The sequence below is a fragment of the Pleurodeles waltl genome, chromosome 7 (assembly GCF_031143425.1).
Source record: "Pleurodeles waltl isolate 20211129_DDA chromosome 7, aPleWal1.hap1.20221129, whole genome shotgun sequence".
Lineage (NCBI taxonomy): Eukaryota > Metazoa > Chordata > Amphibia > Caudata > Salamandridae > Pleurodeles > Pleurodeles waltl.
In genome coordinates, this window is record NC_090446.1 from 1,084,952,644 (window position 1) to 1,084,978,067 (window position 25,424).

Sequence of the window (25,424 nt, forward strand, 5' to 3'; positions counted from 1 at the left end):
TCTCAACAAGACCATTGGTTTGTGGGTGGTATGGTATGGTATGGTATGGTGTGGTGAATTTGTAAGTCACCCCACACTCATTCACATGTGTTTTAGGTAAGCTCTGTCAGAAACCACCTCCTTAGGAAATCCCACTCTGGTAAAAATACCAATGAGTGCTTTGGCTACTGCAGGGGCAGTAGTGGACCTAAGGGGAATTGCCTCAGGGTACCTAGTAGCTTGATCCACTACTACTAGGATATACTGATTCCCTGATGGTGTGGGAGGTTCAAGTGGACCCACTATATCCATTCCCACTCTTTCAAAGGGGACCCCCACCAGTGGAAGTGGAAGAGGAATGAGGGGGGCCTTTGGATGGCCACCTTCTTACCACTGGCTTGACAGGTGGCACAGGAGGCACAAAACTCCTTTACCTTCTGGGACATATTGGGCCAATAGAAATGGGTCACTAACCTTTCCCATGTCTTGGTTTGTCCCAAATGCCCAGCAAGGGGAATGTCATGGGCTAAGGTCAGGATGAACTCCCTAAACTCCTGAGGCACTACCACTCTCTCAGTGGCACCAGGTTTGGGATCTCTTGCCTCAGTGTAAAGGAGTCCATCTCCCCAGTAGACCCTGTGTATTCCACTGACAATTCCTTGTTCAGCTGCTTGCTGTCTTAGGCCTTCAAGAGAGGTACACGTGTCTTGCCCCTTGCACAGCTGTTCCCTTGAGGGTCCCCCTGGGCCCAAGAGCTCAACCTGATAAGATTCCAACTCCATGGACTCAGTTCCCTCAGTGGTTAGAACTTCTTCCTGAGAAGAGATGTTATGCTTCTTTTTCTGTGCTGAAGCTGAAGTTCCCCAGTTTTCATTCCTTTTCTTTTGGAAGGTTAGGCCATTATACCAGACTCCAACACTTCTTTTTCATCCTCATCCTGAGCTCTGCACTATGCCCTAGTCTTGACACACACCAGTTCAGGGATACCCAGCATGGCTGCATGGGTTTTGAGTTCTACCTCAGCCCATGCTGGGGACTACAGATCATTTCCAAGCAGACATTCTTCTGGCATGGTAAAAGAGACTACCACCTGTTTCAGGCCAGTGACCCCTCCCTATTCTAAAGTTACCATAGCCATGGGATGTACTTTAGTCTGATTGTCCGCATTGGTGACTGGATATATTTGTCCAGTCAGGTATTGTGCTGTGGAAACCAGTTTGTCTGTCACCATAGTGACACTGGCACCTGTATCCCTCAGGGCTTCTACTCTAGTGCGATTAATTAAGAGCTGCTGCCTGTACTTTTGCATGTTAGGCGGCCAGGCAGCTAGTGTGGCTAGGTCCACCCCACCCTCCGAGACTAATATAGCTTCAGTGTGAACCCGGATTTGTTCTGGGCACACTGTTGATCCCACCTGGAGACTAGCTATTCCAGTGCTAACTGGAGTAGTAGTTGAAGTGGAACCTTTCTTGGGACATGCCTTGTCTCCAGTTTGGTGTCCATGCTGGCTACAGCTGCTACACCAGGCCTTTTTGGAATCAAAGATTTTACCCTTGTACCCAAATGAGGATTGTGAAGAGGCTTTGGACCCACCCTCCTGTGCAGGTTTTTGGGGCCCTGTAGAAGACTCTTTTACTTTTTCCCTTGGCTGTCTCAACACTTTTCCCCTGGGGAGGCTTTGTGGCCCCTATCTTTTGGTCACCCCCTGTGGAATTCTTGGTCACCCTTGTCTTGACCCATTGGTCTGCCTTCTTTTCCAATTCTTGGGGAGAAATTGGACCTAGGTCTACCAGATGCTGATTTAGTTTATCATTGAAACAATTACTTAAAAGGTGTTCCTTCATAAACAAGTTATACAGCCGTTCATAATCATTTACACCATTGCCATTAATCCAACCATCTAGTGTTTTGACTGAGAAGTCAACAAAATCAACCCAAGTCTGGCTCAAGGATTTTTGAGCCCCCGCGAACCTAATCCTGTACTCCTCAGTTGAGCATCCAAAGCCCTCAATCAGGGTAGCCTTCATGAGGTCATAGGATTCTGCATCCTTACTAGAGAGTGTGAGGAGTCTATCCCTACACTTTCCAGTGAACATTTCCCAAAGGAGAGCACCTCCGTGAGATCTGTTTACTTTTCTGGTTGCACAAGCCTTCTCAAAAGCTGTGAACCATTTGGTGATGTCATCAACATCTTCCTATTTTGTTACAATCCCTTTGGGGATTTTTAGCATGTTGGTACCTTTCTGACCCTATTTATGTTGCTGCCACCATTGATGGGAGCTAAACCCATCTCTTGTCTTTCCCTCTCTATGGCTAGGAGCTGTCTCTCCAAAGCCAGTCTTTTGGCCATCCTGGCTAACAGGAGGTCATCTTCATTGAGGCTGCCCTCAAGGCCTCCAGAGTTACTGCACTCCCCTGTGGAAGAACCAGTATCTCTGACTATCACTTGTGGAGTCAGGGTTTGAGGGATCCTGGCCTCCCTAACTAGGACATGAGGGAGGGAATCATCCTCCTGCTCACTAGCTTCCCCCTCTGTAGGGATATCCTCAGAGGGGGTGGTCTCTTGCAAACTCTGCCAAAAGCTCCTGGAGCTTAACTTTTGTAGGGTTTGACCCAGTCTTTATATATTTTAGTTTACAGAGAGTCCTTAACTCTGACATCCCTAGATGCAGGTAAGGGATGAGGTTGAGTTCCACCACCCTCAGATCTATGCTAGACATTACTTTTCTAAAAGTTGGGATACTTTTTAAGAATCTAAAACTATTTCTAGAACTTAATCCAAACTTTTACAAAACTTTTAAACTCTAAAATGAATGCTAACGGGGGCTTACACAAGGCCCTAGCAGGACTTTTAAAAATTTAGAAAAATAGCTCAAATTGAAAAAATCAGTTTCTAATTACAATTTTTTTAATTTAGTCATGTGATCAGGTATTGGCTAAGTAGTCCAGCAAATGCAAAGTCTTAGACCCCACCGCTGATCCACCGATGTAGGAAGTTGGACTCTGTGCACACTATTTCTTACTTTGAAATAGTACGTACAGATCCAACTTCCTACAAAAGGTAATAATCCAAGTGTTAGGATGATATTTGTTTCTATAACCGTTTTGATTTCAGGTATGCCACTGTACAGGATGTTCCCAGGGTAATTCTGACTTTCTTTCTCACTATCCCGTTTTCCCCAGTCATGAAAAAGCTGGGGTGGGGATGTGTCAGGAAGTGGAATCACTGGATGATGTCATCATGAATGAGGAACCTAATGGATAATCAGGGGGAATATTAGTAACATAAAAAAGCATATTTAAACATCCTACCTTGTCCCTCTAATCTCTTACTCACTCATCTTCCTTCCCCCCTCCTCTTTTCATTTACCTGTGATTCTACGTAATGCACATTTTGTACTTAAAGTAGAAAGACCAAGTTTATTATAAGAACTTCTACTCTAGACTCACCTCACCCAGCAAAAATGGTGATGGTAGAACAGCAAAAGGAAAAAGCACATATCACCTAGGGTGGAGGAACATACTATAAAATGAGGTCAAGGAACTTACCTGACTTCATCTCTTTCTCTCGAGAGGTATGCCCGGAACAGTGATCCTGAGGAAGAGAGAACCTAAAAAAGAAGCACAGAATTAATGTATTAGAAAAAAACACAACTTTCAGTAACCGAGAAAAACAGAATAAACAAAAAGATATAACCAACACCACAGCCAAAACGTGTTTTGATTCCACATTACAATCACACAAGAGTTGACCAAGGATTAATTAACTGAGACCTTGACTGGACCTATTTTGTGATTGTGTCCTTATTACTAAGTATAGGTACCTACATGCCCTTACATGCCAATACTATGGGTCAGACTTAAACTAGCTACTGTCATGACAAATTAACGTAGCACTGGTGGTCAGGCTAGATGAGTGGGCCCTGGTCCTGTTGGACCTTTTGACCACTTATGATATTATCGCTTACATTAAATAGTCCATCAGACTGAAGTATGTGGGCCTCTCTGGCATGCTCTAAAATGGCTAACCCTATATGTAACTTACTGCCACCAACTTGTATTGTTATCACTGTTTCAGTCTAAGCCCAGAGTCTTTAATTGTGTTTTATTTGTTGAGTGCACTTTCACCTGGTAGGGTATCCTTGCTCTGAACAGGCGTGAGCCTATCCAAACCTAGGGCCTAGTGAGACTTCTTAAAAAGCCACCGGATCTGATTTTCCATAAGTGTGGGATATGTGCAAATAGAAGTCCAGACCAGTCGAGGTGTGTAGAAAGTTTATGAAAGCAGATGCTACTGTTGACGTGTTATTGACCAGTGTTATGTAGGGCCTTGAATGAGTGGGTGAGAAATATGAATTGTGCTTGTTTGTGTATGGAGACCCAGAGGCAATCCTTCAAGTGTGATGTGAGTGCAGCATGAGATTTTGAGGGTGATTCTTGCTGCAAAGTTCTGAATTATCTGCAGCCTTCTGGTGAACTTTTTGTTGATCTCGGCATAGAGGGTGTTCCCGTAGTTCACCTTGCTTATGACCAAGGGTTGCATGATCGTTTTCCGGCTGCTGATTGGGAGACATTCAGAAATCTTCCTCAGCATCTTCATGGTATGAAAGCATGAGGCGGTGATGGCATTGACTTGGACAGTGAAGTCGAGTTTGCTTTCAGTGACTATCTTGAGGTTAATTCTGTGGGTGGTGGGGGTATCAGTCTAGCTCTGTTGGCCACCAATTGGGGTCTCATGGTCAAGTGCTCTTCCCAGAAGTCATGATTTTGGCCTTGTTGGTGTTCAACTTCAGACAGTTGGTCTCCATACAGTGGGAAATTTCATTTATGCGGGCATTGGCACTGGGCGTCTCATCAGTGAGGAAGACAGTGAGTTGCATGTTCTTGGGGTAGGAGACTATGTTAATGTTGTAAGGGAGGATGATGCTGGCTAGGGGGATCATGTATGCATTGAAGATAGCCAGGCTTAAGGAGGGTTCTTGCGGAAATCCGTAGATGAAATCACGGGAATCTAAGGTATACAATGCCTGGCTGACTGACTGGGTCCTTCCAGTCAGGAAGAAGCAGATTCACCAGACTGCGTGTTCGTGGATTCTGGTGTCTTGTAGGCGTTGGATGAGGTGTTACCCACAAGGCTCCACTCCCTCCTGCTGTTAAATCTGTATGTGTTTCCTTATGCTCAACTTCTTCAACTAATGTGCATGAGATTTTAAATGTATGCAGATGGCACACAAACGTTGGTGCTGGCAAAAGAGTTGGAGGGGTGCTTTAGTACCCCCAAAATAACCATGCTAGAGTTCAGAAGTTGAACAAGCAATTAAGATAACTTCAATTTTTTGTTTTTATTTTGTCACATTTGCTGCACTTCAAACATGGCAACTGGCAGGCTATGCCTTCTGATTACTATTTATTCCTTTAATGTGGAGATTGGTATTTACTTTCCTTCCTTTGACTTCAGAGTGAGTGGACCTTGTAAAGTGAACTTTGTGACAATCTTGCTGGGATATAGGGAGTGCGAAAAGAAAGATGGGATGTCATTTTTTTTAATACACAACACAATTTAAGTACTTATAAATAAACTGTACAAATACATAAGAATATATCAGCATTTAGGAAAGCCTGAGTGAAGCATATTCCTTTTGTAATTCTGAAGTGTGATGGAAAAAAGGATTTGAAAGTGATCAAAACAAATCAATACACTTGATGTGATGCTTGGATTTTTTTTTTTTTTTTTAGAATTTTAGAATCCTTATGAGTTCAGCGATGTAACATTGATGGCAGCTCCCACAGTCTGAACTTTTTCCAGCACCACTGCACGCAAATGGTCTTTGGGTTTGGGCCCACATCCTCAAAACAACTTAATGTTGGCCCATAGTCATGTATTTGGCATGGTGGGTGACCTGTGGGTAATTACCTGTTGGGTAATCCAACAAAAAACATTTTGGGAGGCTTTTTATTTAAAAAAAAAATAATAAAAAAAATATTTATAACTTTATTGCTTGCATCACAGTCTCCAACATACTGACAAATTACGTTATAAAGCAGCACATCAATAGGCTTCCAGAATCATACCTCAAAGATTATAACTTTGATTGTAACAGCAGATTAACATTGAATGAAGTTCATAGTATGACAGGTTGACGTCCTATACAGTAGCATGGCCACGGCAACCACAGCTATGTTCCTTTGCTCCAATACATCCACAGCCATTGAGGTTGCAATGATATTGGAATCACACGGCACTAAACACCTTTAGTTGTTAAAGTGAAAAACAGGCAATGAATGCATCAAAGTCTGGGCATCCCCTGGTCAACACCATGCACCCAGGGGTACCACCCTCCCTCTCTGTCTCCGAAGTGTCAGTTGTCCACCCCTGTCGACACCACACCCATTCTTACAAGGTAGGCTTGATACAGCCCCCCATATATTGCGTGGGTGGCTGCAACTTGGCAAGAGCTCACTATACATGTTTGATTGCGGTTTACAGTAGGCCATGTCCATCTGCCACTCCTGCAGGGTAGGCGGCGGACCACGTGCCCAGCGCATTGCCACTCTGTGCTTTGCCACGATGTAGCCAACCTATAGTAGTAAATCTTCTGCTAGCACTTGGTACATTTTTATCTTATCCCAGCAATGCCAGGAAACTCCTGGAACACAGCACACCAGAAGCCCGATACACCTGGACAAGTCCAAGCTAAATGCATAAAATCTGCAATTGACTTTGCACATTATGAACATGTTGCACTGTCCCACAGTCCATACCTATGGAGCCTAGTCTGTGTTTAATAGATTTAGTTAATGTATTTTAAATGAACACGCCTGTGCCTGCTGTTTAGGGATATAGGCCCTCATTATGACTTTGTCAGTCTTACAAAAACACAGCGGAAGCCGTGGAGCCACAATACCACCAGTGCTGGCGGTATTTGTGGCTCCCTATTTTGACATTTCCGCTGGGCCAGCGAATGGAAACCGCGTTTCCGCCCACTGGCCCAGCGGAAAAGTTACATCAACATTGCCTCGGGCTCATAATCGAGCCGGTGGCAATGTTGATGTGCAGTGGGTGCAGCAGCACCTGTCGTGCATTTCACTGCCCGAAATTTGGGCAGTGAAATGTGCGATGGGGCTGTGCCTGGGGGCCCCTGCACTGCCCATACCACGTGCATGGGCAGTTCAGGGGCACCCCGAGTCCCCCTTACGGCCAGCCTTTCCATGGCGGTGTTTACCGCCATGGACAGGCTGGCGGTTGGGGACTCATCATCCCCAGGGCAGCGCTGCCCCACACTTTCCCACACAGATCTTCATTTGTTAAACAGACAAAAGGCAATGGTTCAATTAGTTACATTAGAACCATACAAAAACTGTGTTTTCTTTGTAATTCCAGTGTCTAAAAACTTGTAAAATCCGTTCTGCAAGCAGGTGCCTATCTACCGTGTGACAGGAAATTGAACACTCCCTATCTGGTCATTATAATGTGATCAGTAGGAAGAATGTGACCATTGACCACATGCAAACACATTTAACCTGTTCAAGATGTGAAGCAAAGAGACTCATATTAGCCGTGATCTGCCTTAAGACTGGCATGTGTATACTTGCTAGTTCAGAAACTCATATCCATTCAGTGATTAAATCACACCTATTAACCTGCACTAAGGCGAGTGTCACATACATCTTTCTCAGACATTAAGAAACCTCATGATCACATTTAATAAGGAATGAAGGAATAATGTGCAAAGCACTTGGGGGCAGTTTCTCCTGTGTTGGAGGGACTTTATTGAGGATATGGATGCACCATCTTCCGGAGCTAGCGCCTTATCCCTTAAATTGGGAGGACCTATGTTTAGTTAGAAAAGAGCAGGGATTTCATACTAATTGTTTGTTCCTTTGACCTCATTCTTCACTTTCTCCAAATGCCTTGACTCTCGATTGGATTAGTTGGTGCTTGATAGTTCATGGGCTGTTAACTGACCTCTGCATTTGAAATGGGGATGTTTTCCTTGCTAGAGCTAGGTCCTGTCTTCTCTTTCATATGAAGACCGTTACCCGTATGTCCCTTTGACAAAAGGCCACATTGTTTGCTGGAGAAATTCCTTGCAAAAGTAGATGCTGAGATGTGTGTGCCTGGTCCTGGTTTAGTGCTCTGTACCTTCGTGTTGTATGTGACAGGGTGAGGCTTCTGACCTTCAGAACAAGATTTTCTCCACCGTGGCCAGCTGCTTCATTATTTAGCCCATGCTTCATCCTGAATTTTTGGTCTTTGTAGTTCGTCTTTGTAGTACCTCTTAATTTGTTATAGATTTCTTGCTTTTTTAGACACAGTTGGGTCACTTGAATGCTTTGCCTGGTGAGGTACATGCATATACTGCCCCAGGTCCTCCCTACAGGGACACAAGGTTAATGGGAAAGCATTTTTGTTACCTAGAATGCAACAATCAAAAAGTATAGTGTAAAATTGCTTCAGGAGGCAACCAGCCCAACACTACTTTAAAAACAAAATGGAAGGCTGGAACATCATCTCCTTAAATGTAAAGAGTCTTCATAACTCTGTGAAGGTGGCCTGGCTCCTTTTGTACTTAAAATGTGTGATATACCATTTTTGGTGAGATCAACATCAATAAGATAGAGCATCGTAAATTATGGATGTCTTGAGTCGAGCGGTTAATGCTTTTGCAGGTAGCAATAATAACTGAAGAGTGGTGGTGATTCTGCTATAGATGACTCTCCTTCACGCTGCTTAGATGTAAAAGGTAATGAGGGCAGACACACATTGGTAAATGTTCTACTCTGTAGCCACCGTCGTTGCTGATGATAAATACATTGGGCCTTAACAACACGTCATATATCCTTTTTTTCTTTTTTTTTAAGATGGCAAATAGACCTGAATGTCGGAGTGGGGAAGATTTCTGTATTTCTGTTGTGTTAGAGATTTTATAGAACGTTCAAATACTGATAAAGTTGCCCTGGTGCTGAAGAGGAATATCGAGCTAATTAAAGGCGACAGCTCTGTGAATACTGTTGGCACATAGTCAGGCTTTTAAGGATTTCTGGGAATGTTGTTGTTTACATGTTTTGCATATTGTTACTGGTAGTGTGTTCCACAATTTTGGCAGATGAGACCAAGAAGGCCCTGCCTCTGAGGCTAATCTGATTAAACCTTGGTATTACCAGTAGATATACCTCAGTAGAGTGAGAAGTACAATTAAGAGCATACTAAGTATGCTTTTTCCTGAAGTAAAGAGGTCCAGTATATTGGAAAGCTCCATGAACATGACATAAAGATTTAAAAGTAATCCTCTTAGCCACTAGAAGCCTATGCAGTATATCCAGTGAGGTGGAGGTAGAAGCATAGCCAGGTAGGTGACTATACATATTTTTACATTTATATGCAATAAAATACTAGACACTGTACAAGAAATTCCTGAAACTTGTTCTGCACTCCATTATTGAAGGTTATTCAAGTGGGCACAACCACCCAAACACTTAACTAGAAGCATTTTGCATGACCCCTTGATGCTTACACTCACATAGACATACTTTTTGTCTCCTACGTAAGCTTTCAGATGTGTATCTCTACTGCCATTGAGTAGTATTTCAGAACATGTTCCATAGATTATGTACTCCACCCCACACCCTGAATAGGATAATCATTTGGTGCTTTAATAACCGCTTACTTAATGATCTTTCATTTACTGATGCACTAAAAAGGCGACTAAGGAATTAATCAAAATCAGTGACATTGGTGAAGTTAATAACACGGTGTAAAGTCTCTCACCAGAAAAGAGTAAGGGAAAGGTAATATGAGGACCATAAATCCTAAAACCTAGAGATGCAATAAAAGGACCACCTGACAAGGGAGACACCTCTATCCAGCTAGACAACACTTAATTATGTGAGTTGATAGATAAAGTATTAGCATACACACAACAAAGATACATTGAACAAAATTAATGAGGGTGAAAAGCACTTAGCACTTAGCGCTGTGGCGCAGGCATAGGCATGTGAAAGCACAGTTGGCTGTTGGCCTTGAATGGACTCTCACATCTGCCCCCAGAGGATTTCCACTACTTCTGTCACGACCCATACCAATCTAAACCACGCAATATCCCTGCAACAAAGGCCTTGAGATCAGGTGCTTTCCTCAAATCATTTTAGTTGTTTAGATTCTTTTTGACATTCAGAACTTTACAGAAATTCCACACCCCTTTTACACAATTTATGCAGCTCTCTAGTTTTACTTGAAAGGTTGGCTATGGATTCACTATAAACGTCACCCATGCCCAGGAATGACACTACTTCTTCCTTGTTTCATGGAGAACTAAGGTTGCAAATTGTGTTCACTAAATTAGGCTTTGATTTGACGTCACTATTAGTCTTAGTGTTGCCTAAATACCAGATCGTACTTTTACATTATGGACATTGCTCTGAATTTGAGAGTGAAACTTCTCAAGAACATTAAACACACTGGAAACAGCGTACCGCTCCTAGGTCACCCACAATACGCACCATAACTCTCTGAAAGCCAGAGGCTGCTGATGCAAGTCCAAATGGCATCCTCCAAAATTTGTATGTCGCCCCTCATGGGAGTCACAAAAGATGTCAGGTCTTCCGAAGATGGATGTAATTTAATCTGATGGTAGGCGGATGAGGGATCAAGAGGGAAAAAGAGGCAATATCTGACAATGAGAGACTGACAAATATACTCCAACCAAAGCAGCCTTTGTTTTTGAGAGCACTGTACAATGCCCTAGATCCTCCTAAAGGGTTAGATTAAAAAAAAAAAAAGTCCTATCCCTGAGACCTGACCGATAAAGTTTGTCTGGAAAAGCGATGATCTCCAATCAAAAATTGATTCTGAAGACAAGCAGATTTGCAACCTCACAGCAACTAACATTTCCTTTTGAGTGGAAATGAGGGGTTCTCTCTACATCCAAACTCAGTACGGCCATAGGTCTTGCATACTTGATGTTGAAATGTCCCATTCACTTTTTCCCTAATGTCCACCTACCTGGGCAAGTTTGTAATGATCAGTTAAACTTAAAAGTATATGTAGATTTCACCCCTAGTCCTCTGACATTCAAGTTACATTTTTTTCTATGGCACAGGCTTGGTTACGTTGTGTTATACTGATAGTGCTGGAATAATAACACTTTGTGTTCTCCTTTTTGTTGAATCAGGGGGATCAGTCCATAGCATACTTATTGAAGGAAATGCATATTGGAAAGTATGGTTTATCCGCTTTGTATGCTACAAGGGGGAACCTATTCTTTCTATGTTGTGATGGTATATATGTTTCTCCAGTGGCCACAGTGGCATGTTCAGCAAAACTAATTGGTGGTGTACCATTTGGTATGTTCATGTATGGTCAATAAAATGTGTACTTTATATTAAAAAAAAGTTTAGTATATTAGTTGTTTTTTTTGTTTTAGAGCCTAGCCTTTATACATTTGTAATTGATTTTGTGAATAAAATGTGTTGGTTCTCCGATGTGGTCACCTTATTGTTTATGGAATATAACTTGCCCATCATCTTCAGAGAATATCTTTCCCCTCTGCTTCCTACCAAACAGAGAGCATGGATATTTTCTCAAAGCAGTTGTTCCTTCTTTGTACCAGACTCCACTTAATCACAGATGACTTAGCTTAGTGCATTCTAAAGCTTGGCAGCCACCCCACTTAATCCAGACTGGTCAAGATCACCCATGTCTCTTGATCTTTGCTCTTACCCCGCCACATAAATGTAAGTATATGTATAAACTTGTGCAATTCCCACTGTTTTATATCATGTTTTTCAAGCACTTTCTTTCTTGATGTCCATTTCTATTTAAAAGTAATCAGTCAATTGTGATGCTCGCCGAATTCCTGATTACAACATATCACTCTTTATAACATTCATTCATACTTTCATTCATTTATTCATTATTATACATATTCTTATAAAGGGAATTTAAAAATGGTGGTAGCCAAGAACATGTAAAGGGCTGAAAGTGCAGAAAGAAGGCTAGAGAAAAAACAAAGTAAGAAAGAGGTATTCATGGCAGGGAGAGAAAGAAAGGTGCTAGGGAAATTATCTTGTAAGATCTGAGAGTCATGTGGGATCAAGCCTAGTGTTCCAGTGGATCCATTTCCCAGTTGAAGGAAGGCGAAGGCTTGATTAGTTGTTCTTTTTCCACTGTGGGGTCCTGTTAACAGTGCTCTAGTTGTGCATTTATCAGGTGTTGTTTTTTATAATTTCTATGAGAAGTGGATTGATTCAGGATAAATTAAACTCATGTAGTGAAGCTATTAGCGAAACCTGAAAAGGGAGAAGAGATCTGGTTAATTTCTAAATGTTGTCTTTAATGTGAGCCCAAAGTTTCATCCTGCCGTAAACAGTGGTGGTTTTTATAGGACCCACATAAAGGTTGTATTCACTGTTGTGTCGCCTGTTGGGAAAGTGAAGAAATTTTACTTTTGAAGACTAGTTGAAGATGCAAATGAAAATATGTCAGTTTTACCACATGTCCTTAAAGGGCGTGTTCTGTCATGTGTGCACCATAAGGAATAGGCAAAAGAGGGGATAAAGGGAAAGTGTGAGAAACATGCTAAAAGGTGAGGCTGTTTTGAGTGATTGTTGGTAAATGGTTTATAAGTTTGGAGTAGTAATATTTTCATTACTATGCTGCATTTGAGAGTAATTGATTGTGAAATAACTAATAATACATTGTTATTTTCTAGCTGGTTCCTGGAGAGACTGCATTGGCATTTTACAAAGCAAAGAATCCCACTGATAAGCCCATAATTGGAATTTCTACCTACAACGTGGTACCTTTCGATGCTGGACAATACTTCAATAAAATACAGGTATAAAGAAGTACATACATATTTTAGATACATACTTTTTTTATTTGTGCTGTGTTTAGGTGAGGTGCCTCGGTACCTTTTTCATGACAGCATTGTCTCTTGAAGCAGCAGTAGTACCTAGGTTTAGAACACTCCTAAAACCTGTACCATCAACTCTTTGCAGAAATGCTTCTGTTACTTTTTTACTAGATTTCCTCCCTACTCCAAAAATGTTAACTATATTTTTACCCCAGCTATCCTAATGAGATGTGAATTGTATTCCCAACTGAATAGGAAGAAGCAGCCAACTGCTGTGTCTATTTTGTGCACCATTAACCTGAGAGTCTGACATAGAGAAATCAACTAGTATATGGGAGGCAAGTGATACTGTACAAAGACAGATAAACCACACATTTATGGCTCTAGGCGGAATGATCACCAGCAGACCCATTATCTCCTCATCCCCCATGTTAGCATCCTCCTAGCGTCCTCTGGTTCCTTACCAATCTTTAATTAGTCCCTTTCATTAATAGTTCCCCGGTGAACTAAAACGTATCTTACATCAGGCCTTAAGGACTTGACTAGTTGGTTTTGGCAAATGGCAAATCAATTTCCTGTAGGATTTTATGGGTATGTTTTTTTTAAAAAAAAGGTATCTTTTTCTTAAATATCGGTCTTATTTCAGCAAGGTAACCTCCTTTCAGGCAGCCAAACCGGATTCCTTGATTGCCATCTCGGATGAACTCACAAACACTGTTGATTCGCTTGACTTTTTTTTATCACCAACCACAACTCCAAAGACTAAGCACCACCGAATTGGTAATTTAATTTTGACTTGGATCACATTTTTCCTTGCATCACATTAATCCAGCATACGGCCCTTACTCTAATCAAGTTTTTCATTGTGGCCAAGGTTCGAATAGTCCTGCTCCATTCTATTCAGCATAATCCATAGGTGTGCTTCAAGGCTCGGAGATCACCCCTCTTCTCGTCAGTGTGTACCTGTCTCTACTTCTGAGCACCACAGTTCTTTCAAGCTTACCTATTACAGTTACACTGACAATACCAAAATGATCATAAAAGTGGGAAAAAAACCTCTAACTGAACACCTCAGACCTCATCCAAAGCTGTTGGACAGTTGAATGTTAAAGAACGTTTTGAAAGCTAACTCCTCTGAAAAGAAGATCCTAATCTGTGTACGGGGTAAAACAAAATGTGTCCCCCCTTCACCAGTGGCTTCTCAGAACACCATTGTGCTTTGGCTGAGCTGCAGCCTAAAAGTAAGGATTGATTACATGTCGAGGAAAAGTGCCTTTACCATGGAGAAAATCTTATGTTTATGTTATGAGGTATGCCTTGTAAGTTTAAAAGGGTTTGGTGATTTTTGTATACAAATGTGGCATACTTGATATTGAGAAAAGCAACAAGCCATAGTAAACATGCAACGAAAAGCTGTTTTCACTGTGTCGACAAAACTGCTTTGATGAATGGGCATATACTAGCGCAATCATTAAGTTATTTTTCACTTATGAAAATCGAATGCTCTCTTGACAATAGATTTCTGATTACTAGGTACTGATCCATGGGATCCGGATGCTGCTCCCTATCCCAAGGCCCTCCTCTACATGTTCAGGGCCACTGGAATTATGCACTGGGAGAGGACCAGTTTATGCGGCAGAGTTGATTAAATTATGCAGCTAGGAAAGGCAAATTAGGCATGCAATGCAGTACATTTTTCTGCTAGTATTACTTCATTATGTTGTCATTTTTACACCTGTTAACACTGTCTGGGCATAGATTATACCCCATTAGTTCCACCATAACACCCAAACAGCAGTGAGCAACAGAGAGGTGGGCCAGTCAGCCTTTGTGAATGGCATTCTGCTGCTCTGCAACATGTGTTGCTGAGATTTTAGAAGCTTTTTTAACCATTTGAGCTAGAAACAATTGTTTAGTTACAATCTGCAGATTATGCAGCAGATGACGGTTTATTTGCAAACTTTGCAGCCGCACAATCCCATAATTCCAGTGGCCCTGAATATGTTTAAGTATTCAAGAACACTACCCGTCTTGTTAAAGGGGCCATCAATTGTATATAAAACACACTTCTCTTTACGAAACTGTGCATCTTTCAGTCGCCCAAAAATAATTTGCACTGTATGATGATGTCAGCTGGGATTTTGAAATGTAGTGTGACGTTGTTCACTGGATGGCTCCTTAAAGATAGCACTAATTGAGGCACTAACACTTTTCTTCTCCCTGTTCTCCCCTAGTTACCTATTGCTTTCTCTGTGGGCCTAAGCACCTGAGAAACTAGAGCCCATTGCTGCCACCTAGTATGGGTAGTGGTCAGGAAGTGAGGGGAGAGCCTTACAAACCATGTGTTTGATGGTAGGATTGAGAGAGAGATCCTGCTATGATTCCCATGTTGTGCTGCACATCAGCTATCACTCCCACAGGCTAGTGGTGCAGTGAGAGCAGAGGTGGTCTCCTGTTATATCGCCCTAGGTTCCATTGCTGTCGGTACAAGATTGGTTTGCGAGCTAGAGGTTGGAACAAGCCACAACCTGCTTCCACTGAAAGCACAGACCTAAACGATAAAAAGTGTAGAATTGTGGTCTCTACAATTATAACACGTGCTTGCATAATGTGACACTTGTAAATCCTTGTAAAAGGCTCACCCTACTTTTCTTCTTTCTCCTCTAGTCTCCCTCTCTGCTCTGCTTTTGCTGCTTACTTTCTAACTGTTTTTCTTGTTCCATGTCTATGCTTTCCTGCCTTTCCACCCTATTTTATTTTCCCTGGATGTTCAGTGACACTTCATTCTCAGCATGGTTTGCTCTTCCTGTCCTTCCCAGTTGCATTTTGATCTCTCACTATTCACCCTTTCTGCCCTATTTGCCTAACCCCACTCTCCACCCCTCTTTCCCACTTCCTCACCTTTCACTTGTCTTAGTCCTTTTCCAAACAGATTCTTCTACTTCATCTCCCTTCTATACCACTTGATAGTATTTTCACTCTCTGTCCCTTCTACTTGACATTTTTTCCCTAAGATGCTTTACCCAAGGGTAGGTCGCTCCCCCTGCCGCTGCAGCTCCTCCAAGTTCCCGAGTTCCTGTGTTCCTGAGACCCACCTAACTGTAAGTACCCCCCTCCTCCCAGCCCCTCGCCCTGCCCCGCGCCACTCACCTTCTCTCCTGCTCCTGCTTCTTTTCCTCCTCTCTGTCTCTTCCTCCTCGCTCCCCCTCTGCAATCTTCTTCTGTGTTCTTCTGTTCTTCTCTTCTGTTCTTCTGTTCTTCCCTTCTGTTCTTCTGTGTTCTTCCGGTCTTCTGTGTTCTTCTTCTCGGTGCTTCTGTGTTCTTCTTCTCGGTTCTTCTCGGTTCTTCTCTGTTCTTCTCTGTTCTTCTCTGTTCTTCTCTGTTCTTCTGCTCTTCCGATCTTCTGTGCTTCTGTCTTCTGTTCTTCTGTCTTCTGTTCTCCTGTCTTCGGCTCTTCTACCTCCTCCGTCTTCTTCCCCCGAGCCTGCCCTCCTGCTCCTTCCTCATCCCCCTCCCTCACTCGCCTCCCCCTCTCTCACCCCTAGCTAACCCGTTCGCTATCTACCTCCCTCACTCCTCCTATCTTCCTATCTCTCTAGCTCCCTATCTCACTATCTAACTCCCCCACTCTCCACCTCCTCCTACCTACCTATCTGTCTATCTATCTATTTCCCTATCTATCGACTTCTCTATCTATTTTCTCTATCTATTTCTCTATCTCTCCCCCCCTCCAGCCACCCCCTCTACTACCTATCTCCCTATCCTCTCACTCTACCTCTCTCCCTCACCCACCTCTACAACCCCCCCTCCCCTATCTTCACAACCCTACTCCTATCTCTCTCCCTAATCTCCAAACCTCCTAACACTCACCCTCCTCCACCCTAAACCCCCTCCCCCAGCTCCTCTCACTCTACCTGTCCCCCCCCCTCCCTCGCGCTTTCCCGCCGCGACCTCCTGCACGCCCCCGCCCCCCAGCTCCCATTCGCCCCCAGCTGACCCCTCCCCCCCCCTCCTACCTCTTATGGCGGCCGCTGCGCGACAGTGGTAGCGACCCTTGACCCAAGGGTAGGTCGCTCCCCCTGCCGCTGCAGCTCCTCCAAGTTCCCGAGTTCCTGTGTTCCTGAGACCCACCTAACTGTAAGTACCCCCCTCCTCCCAGCCCCTCGCCCTGCCCGGCGCCACTCACCTTCTCTCCTGCTCCTGCTTCTTTTCCTCCTCTCTGTCTCTTCCTCCTCGCTCCCCCTCTGCAATCTTCTTCTGTGTTCTTCTGTTCTTCTCTTCTGTTCTTCTGTTCTTCCCTTCTGTTCTTCTGTGTTCTTCCGGTCTTCTGTGTTCTTCTTCTCGGTGCTTCTGTGTTCTTCTTCTCTGTTCTTCTCTGTTCTTCTCTGTTCTTCTCTGTTCTTCTCTGTTCTTCTCTGTTCTTCTCTGTTCTTCTCTGTTCTTCTCTGTTCTTCTCTGTTCTTCTCTGTTCTTCTCTGTTCTTCTCTGTTCTTCTGCTCTTCCGATCTTCTGTGCTTCTGTCTTCTGTTCTCCTGTCCTCCTGTCCTCCTGTCTTCGGCTCTTCTACCTCCTCCGTCTTCTTCCCCCGAGCCTGCCCTCCTGCTCCTTCCTCATCCCCCTCCCTCACTCGCCTCCCCCTCTCTCACCCCTAGCTAACCCGTTCGCTATCTACCTCCCTCACTCCTCCTATCTTCCTATCTCTCTAGCTCCCTATCTCACTATCTAACTCCCCCTCTCTCCACCTCCTCCTACCTACCTATCTGTCTATCTATCTATTTCCCTATCTATCGACTTCTCTATCTATTTTCTCTATCTATTTCTCTATCTCTCCCCCCCTCCCGCCACCCCCTCTACTACCTATCTCCCTATCCTCTCACTCTACCTCTCTCCCTCACCCACCTCTACAACCCCCCCTCCCCTATCTTCACAACCCTACTCCTATCTCTCTCCCTAATCTCCAAACCTCCTAACACTCACCCTCCTCCACCCTAAACCCCCTCCCCCAGCTCCTCTCACTCTACCTGTCCCCCCCCTCCCTCGCGCTTTCCCGCCGCGACCTCCTGCACGCCCCCGCCCCCCAGCTCCCATTCGCCCCCAGCTGACCCCTCCCCCCCCCTCCTACCTCTTATGGCGGCCGCTGCGCGACAGTGGTAGCGACCCTTGACCCAAGGGTAGGTCGCTCCCCCTGCCGCTGCAGCTCCCCCAAGCCCCGCTGATCCGCTACGACCCCACCACCCTCCACGCCCTCAACCCAGGGCGCTCCAAAACCTGCTTCCTAGCTCACCCCAAACGCACCCATGGGCCCTTCGCCTGCAACTCCTGCAAACGCATCTTCCACCACGCAACTACCACGACCACAAGCCCACGCGCCATCAACCACCTCAAGTGCATCCTGATCAACGCTCGTTCCGTCCACAAGCACGCCGTTGAACTTTGGGACCTCCTGGACTCCACAGCCCTGGACGTCGCCTTCATCACGGAGACATGGATGAACGCCTCCTCTGCTCCAGACATCGCTACCGCCATCCCCGAAGGCTACAAGATCTCCAGAAAAGACCGCACCAACCAAGTAGGAGGAGGTGTCGCCATCATCTTCAAAGACTCCATCATCGTCACCACCTCCACCGAAGACCCCCCCCCTCGCCGCTGAACACCTGCATTTTCAGATTCGCACCGACCCAAGGACCACCCTCAGAGGATCCCTCGTCTACCGTCCACCCGGACCTCGCGCCTCTTTCAGCGACGCCATCGCCGACTTCATCTCCCCGCACGCCCTCGCCTCACCGGACTACATCCTCCTAGGCGACCTCAACTTCCATCTGGAACAAAACAACGACCCCAACACCACCACCCTGCTCGACAACCTCGCCAACCTCGGCCTCAAACAACTGGTGAACACCGCCACCCACATCGCCGGACACACGCTCGACCCTATCTTCTCCGCCAGCAAACACGTCTTCTTCAGCCACACCTCTGCCCTACACTGGACCGACCACAGCTGCGTCCACTTCACATTCCGACGCAAGACCTCCCACCTCCACACTCAACCCATCCCTCATCGACAGTGGAACAAGATCCCTGAAGAGCAACTCTTCTCCGCTCTCGCCGCCAACCAACCCACCCTCACCACCGACCCCAACGACGCAGCTCTCAACCTCACAAACTGGATCTCCAACTGCGCTGACAACCTTGCTCCCCTCAAACGCACGCATCGACAGACCAACACCAAAAAACCTCTCTGGTTCTCTGACACCCTCAAAGAATCAAAGAAAACTTGTCGTGCCCTTGAGAAGGCCTGGCGCAAGGACCACACCGCTGACAACATGACCGCCCTCAAGAACGCTACACGCGAACACCACCACCTGATCCGCACTGCCAAAAGGAACTTTTTCACCGACAGACTAGACAAAAACAGCCACAACAGCAGAGAACTCTTCAGCATCGTCAAAGAGTTCTCCAACCCCAGCGCCAGCGCCAACGCCGTCACGCCCTCACAGGATTTGTGCGAATCCCTCGCCACTTTCTTCCATCGCAAGATCAGCGACCTCCACGACAGCTTCGGACACCAGACCCAACCATACACCACTGAACCCGCTTCCCCGGACATCACCCTCAACAACTGGACCCACATCAACACGGAAGAAACCAAATCCATCATGAACTCTATCCACTCCGGCGCCCCTTCGGACCCCTGCCCGCACTTCATCTTTAACAAAGCCGACGACATCATCGCCCCGCACCTCCAGACCGTCATCAACTCTTCTTTTTCTTCTGCTACCTTCCCCGAATGCTGGAAGCACGCTGAAGTCAACGCCCTACTAAAGAAACCTACGGCTGACCCAAGCGACCTGAAAAACTTCCGCCCCATCTCTCTTCTACCTTTCCCAGCCAAGGTAATAGAAAAGACCGTCAACAAACAGCTGACCACCTTCCTGGAAGACAGCAACCTGCTCGACCCTTCACAAACCGGATTCCGAACCAACCACAGCACGGAAACCGCCCTCATCTCAGTCACAGACGACATCAGAACCCTGATGGACAACGGTGAAACAGTCGCCCTCATTCTCCTCGACCTCTCGGCTGCCTTTGACACCGTCTGTCACCGCACCCTAATCACCCGCCTACGCTCCACCGGGATCCAAGGCCAGGCCCTGGACTGGATCGCCTCCTTCCTCGCTAACCGCTCCCAAAGAGTGTACCTCCCTCCGTTTCGCTCAGAACCCACCAAGATCATCTGCGGCGTACCTCAAGGCTCATCGCTCAGCCCGACACTCTTCAATGTCTACATGAGCCCCCTCGCCGACATCGTACGCAAGCACGACATCATCATCACCTCCTACGCCGACGACACCCAACTTGTACTCTCCCTCACCAAGGACCCCGCCAGCGCCAAGACCAACCTACAAGAGGGTATGAAGGACGTCGCAGATTGGATGAGGCTCAGCCGCCTAAAGCTGAACTCTGAAAAAACGGAAGTCCTCATCCTCGGCAACACCCCGTCCGCCTGGGACGACTCCTGGTGGCCCACGGCCCTCGGCACCGCACCGACCCCCGCAGACCACGCCCGCAACCTCGGCTTCATCTTGGACCCTCTTCTCACCATGACCAAGCAAGTCAACGCCGTGTCCTCCGCCTGCTTCCTCACTCTCCGCATGCTCCGCAAGATCTTCCGCTGGATCCCCGCCGACACCAGAAAAACCGTGACCCACGCCCTTGTCACGAGTCGCCTGGACTACGGCAACACCCTCTACGCCGGGACCACCGCCAAACTCCAAAACCGCCTGCAACGCATCCAAAACGCCTCGGCCCGCCTCATCCTCGACGTACCCCGCAACAGCCACATCTCCGCACACCTGAGACACCTGCATTGGCTCCCAGTCAGCAAAAGGATCACCTTCCGTCTTCTCACCCACGCACACAAAGCCCTCCACAACAAGGGACCGGAATACCTCAACAGACGCCTCAGCTTCTACGTCCCCACCCGCCCCCTCCGCTCCGCTGGCCTCGCACTTGCTGCCGTCCCTCGCACCCGCCGCTCCACGGCGGGTGGGAGATCTTTCTCCTTCCTGGCGGCCAAGACCTGGAACTCCCTCCCCACCAGCCTCAGGACCACCCAGGACCACTCCGCTTTCCGGAGACTCCTAAAAACTTGGCTGTTCGAGCAGCGATAACCCCCCCTTTCCCCCCTAGCGCCTTGAGACCCGCACGGGTGAGTAGCGCGCTTTATAAATGTTAATGATTTGATTTGATTTGATTTACTTTCATGCCCTACTTCATTTACCGTTTTGCTCTGCCTGCTTCCTATTTGCTGTTGCTGCAACATCTGCCTTTTTCCATCTCGGGCAGCCTGTGTTCAGAGCTGGAGCATGCTTTCGCCTCTTAACAGTATTTGAAACTATTTCATCCGGGTGTTTCCCAACAACCCCATAGTTTTTTCGGCCCTCTACAGACCGTTTTGAATGTGCGTCACAGACAGCATTGTAACACATACTTTAACATTTAGAATGGCTTTTTCTTTATTCCCTTACATATAATGGTAATAAACGAAAATGCCATAAAACATAATCCGTTTAAATATGTTTCTTGTAAACGCATACATTTTTTTCTCTCGTAGTGCTTTTGTTTTGAAGAGCAGAGACTCAACCCACATGAAGAGGTGGACATGCCAGTATTCTTCTTCATTGATCCAGAGTTCGCGGAAGATCCACGAATGGCCAGAGTTGACACCATCACACTTTCTTATACATTTTTTGAGGCAAAAGAAGGAACTACGTTGCCACTTCCGGGATTTAGTTATAACCAACATTAGCACAGGCATATGCTCCCTGCATACTTGAACATTCTAGAACGAAAGAAGAATGCTACCTCATTTCCAAACATAAGCCTGTTGACAAAGAGGGAACAATAAACGAAGAGGGAAATCAATGTGCCTGAAACATTTTAAAATGAAGTTGAGTTTAAAACAGTCTCTGATATTCAAAAATGTTCTTATAAGATAATTTCGTTTGTACAGAAGACCTTTTAATCCTTAGGCAATTCACAGTGTAGCTGAATAAAGCATGGCAAGAAGTGAATAACTGTAAAACAAAGAGATATGATTGTATTTTTTCCCTACAGATGGTTCTTAGACTGTCATGACACGTACTGTGCTTCTCTTATAATGGAATGTATTTTGCTTTAAGCTTTTGGAGTTCTCAGCCCTGGCAGATGCTCTCTGGGCGAGATGCTGTCGGCACCACTTCTAGTGTTCTATAATAAATTACATGGAGTCCACCTGATTTCTCATGTGTTTGTCACTCTTTGACCCTGTTTGAGGAGATTTGCTGTGCACAGAATACTCCTGGTGCATTCTTATTTTGTGATTATGTTTTAAACCTTTGACTCATCGGCATAGAAAAAACTGTAACGGTGAGAATTAATATGATTACAGCCTTTAATTTAGTTGCTTAAGACTCGTTTTTCACTATTTCATACAATGAGGGCAGCAATTCACTTATCTCATTACACAGAAGCACATAATATTTGATAACTCTTCTTGATGTCTTTCTATAGAAAGGGTATTTTCTTCACCATTCTTCGCTTTGCTGGGCACCTCTCCTCTCCTCTAAACTGGACACAATGGAAGAAATGTTTTAAAACCTACCTTGCTGCTATGGACTGAGATGTTTTTTTTTTTTCTTTGTTTATTTTCTAATCGACAAAAATAAAAAAAATCAATGTCAATTCACAATCTGGGTCCAGAAGGGAAGACCATTCTCAAAATTAGTCAAACCAGAAACTCAGTAGGCATTGATATCTACAGATGATTCTGATTTGGAGTCTGCTTTAAGCATATGTAGAGCTTTTGAGCATTCAGAGATCTACATGACGGAGATGCCCAACATAAATGACATCAAGTTGTAAAAAGAAATCAAGGCACAATGTGTCATGGACAGGGATTTTCAGAAGGTGAGTTACGAATATAAAATGAAGAGCCGGGAATGCCACCTAAAAATGAATCAGGACTGTGTCTATGCAATTTGTTCGTTAGGTTTGAAAGCAGGACCACTTGGGAAATGCCAAGCTTTGCCTATCATGGGCACAAATCTGTTTAAAGAGCCATTTGCTCTGGTGTTTGGGTCTGGTGCCACTGTGAAAGGGGCAAATTATAATTAGTACAGTGGCTAAACTTTAGAAAGAAGATCGTGAAGAATGTGGTTGCGCAGTGACTGTTGGCGAGGAGTGTGTGAATGTGGCTGATTGTCACGATGGTGTGGTAGCTGTTGTTACAGACTGAAAAAGGCCTCCGTTTTGTAACATTTATATAAATGGTCACTGATTCAGCCAACTCTGAGTCATGCTTAACGTTGATTAAGGAGGAGGTCCTCCAAGTATTTCAACCTAAAAATTGAAAGGAGTGTAAGATTAAAATGTTATCGAATGGTGGAGATAAATTTGAGGTGAAGGGTGAGATGGATGCAGTTTTTGAATTTGATGGTAGTGAGGCCAAATTTTTTGGAACATGGAGCCCAAGGGTGCTGGTCATTATTCTCACTCCCAATCACCCCGAAAAAGTAATTTGCAAAATAAAGTTGTCAAGAATAGACCAAATGAAGAGGAGAATGTGGGCTTCTTGAAATGGCTACAATAGTTTTCTGGAGCGTTTATAAAGAGTATTGAGGAGTTAGTGGGATTCCCGCACAGAATAGTCTTGAAAGAAAAACGCTGTATTGATTGTAGACAAAGTGCCTTTGAGTTTAAAGCAATAATTGTGTAAATAATGAAAGAAGCTGTGTAATTTGGGATTTGTCGAGCCTTTAGAGTGCTCAGAATGTTTAGTTACTGTGTCCTTGGGATGCAAATTGAACAAGTTGCTGAGTTTGACTTGCATGACCGCAACTTCAGCATCAGGTTTGATCACAAACGTTTAACCACAATAGCAGAAATGATGTGCACACAAAAGGATGCAGATGTTTTCCTATCTGACATGTTCAGGTACCATAATATTGAGATGTGTGAGTTATCTGGTCACCTAATGTCCGTGGTAACCACAAACGGTGCACCCAAGTACATAGGTATGCAATTTTGTTTGGTTTTTGCTTTTATGTTTTCAGAGAACCATTCTTCTGTAATATGTCTGGTGCACTTTTAGAATGATATCCTGGTGAATGGACTCAATGCAATACAGTCAATTGAGAGCTGTGTTGAGAATCCTAAAAGATAACAATTTCACACCATCCAAAGAGATTATGACGCATGGAACCCAAGGATGAAAATCATGAAAGCAATCGAGTAAGCCCATTCCCCAGGTTTGAATTATCAGCTAAAATCTTCTGTTGAGTTAGTCGAGTATTATTCTAAGTTTGTGCCACACACATCCTTGTTGCACAGAATAAGAAAAATAAAACAATGTGTGGAGTTATAAGTGTCAGTCTCCTTTTGTGCAAGTAAACTCATACATTGCCAGAGTCCAACCTCTCACTCCCTTTGATACCAGAGATACCCTTCCATCATCATAACAGGTCTAACCAATCGTGTGCTGGGGCTGGTCTTTTCCAAAAAAGAGATTTTGGTGGGGAATAAATAATTGCTTTCGCTCCCTGATCCCTGTGAGGAGCTGAATTTACCCATTGCACCATTGAGAAGGATGCTCTTTTATTGTGGCAGAGTACACAGTATTTCAGAACATATGTTTGGGTATGGTTGAGTTATTTAGCACCTTTTGTAGACTGAGGACCACTCCTAGAATCATGAAGCGGCAATACCATCTTCAAGAGTATCAGTAGAAGTGAGAATATGTCCCAGGGAAAAAAACTCTGCAGCAGATTTGTCATTGAAAATGCCAGTGCTGTGTGTTTCTCGTGATGGAGAGCGTGAAAATGATGTTGATTTTGTGTGTGTAGTGTGACAAGTGGATAGTGTGTTAAGGAGTTTATCAGAGAAAGATGAGCGAAAAAAACATGTGTAAAATACTTTTAACTATGAATTTGTTAGTTTTAGTTTCAAGTGATCTGTCATGTCATATTGGGTTGCTGAGACAGACTGACTTATTGGCTGTACCTGAAGGTTTGAAAACAAATGCGTGAGTTGCCTATGACTGTCAAGTAAATCGTTATTCTGCTAAAATTAGCCATAAAAGAGCAAGATTCGGCAATTATACAAGTACATTACATCAATTAACTGTATTTGTCACACAATTGTTAAATATAGAAATATTAAAAGCACACTAGCAATTTTGAAGTCCCTGAGCTCTAACCGAGGTGTGATTATTCCCTATTAATGTCATATTGGCATCCGGTCACGGGGAAGGATCATCTAAAATGTGTTAGCCGGGCTGTGACAAAAATGTGGAGGGTTATGTTAGGGACTGTAACTTTTGTGTGCTCAGCAACAAGCCACTGGTAATTAGTGTTGTACCAATCACTTCTGTGGAGGCACTTGTGTTGCCTTAGAATAAACTAGCTTTAGATATCACGGGACTCTGCGGTGTTAGGGGAGAAGCCCAAGTGTGCCTTGGTGCATATAGAATGGAGAACCTAGCCTACTTGGGTAAGATTTTAGCGTAATGTTTGCACACACAAATACATTTCTGGCAGATGTTTTTGGAAGAAA

General features: G+C 44.7%; 1 protein-coding gene across 1 annotated transcript in view; it reads left to right on the top strand.

Annotated features, from left to right (window-relative positions):
- Positions 1-22,111, top strand: part of COX11 (cytochrome c oxidase copper chaperone COX11) — a 52,258-nt gene extending 30,147 nt beyond the window's left edge. Inside the window, exons 3-4 of the mRNA XM_069200028.1 lie at positions 12,690-12,815; positions 21,448-22,111. Of these exons, the coding sequence (XP_069056129.1) occupies positions 12,690-12,815; positions 21,448-21,642 (321 nt within the window). The 3' untranslated portion in view covers positions 21,643-22,111. The remainder of the gene's footprint in view (positions 1-12,689; positions 12,816-21,447) is intronic.
- The last annotated feature ends 3,313 nt before the right edge of the window (positions 22,112-25,424 follow it).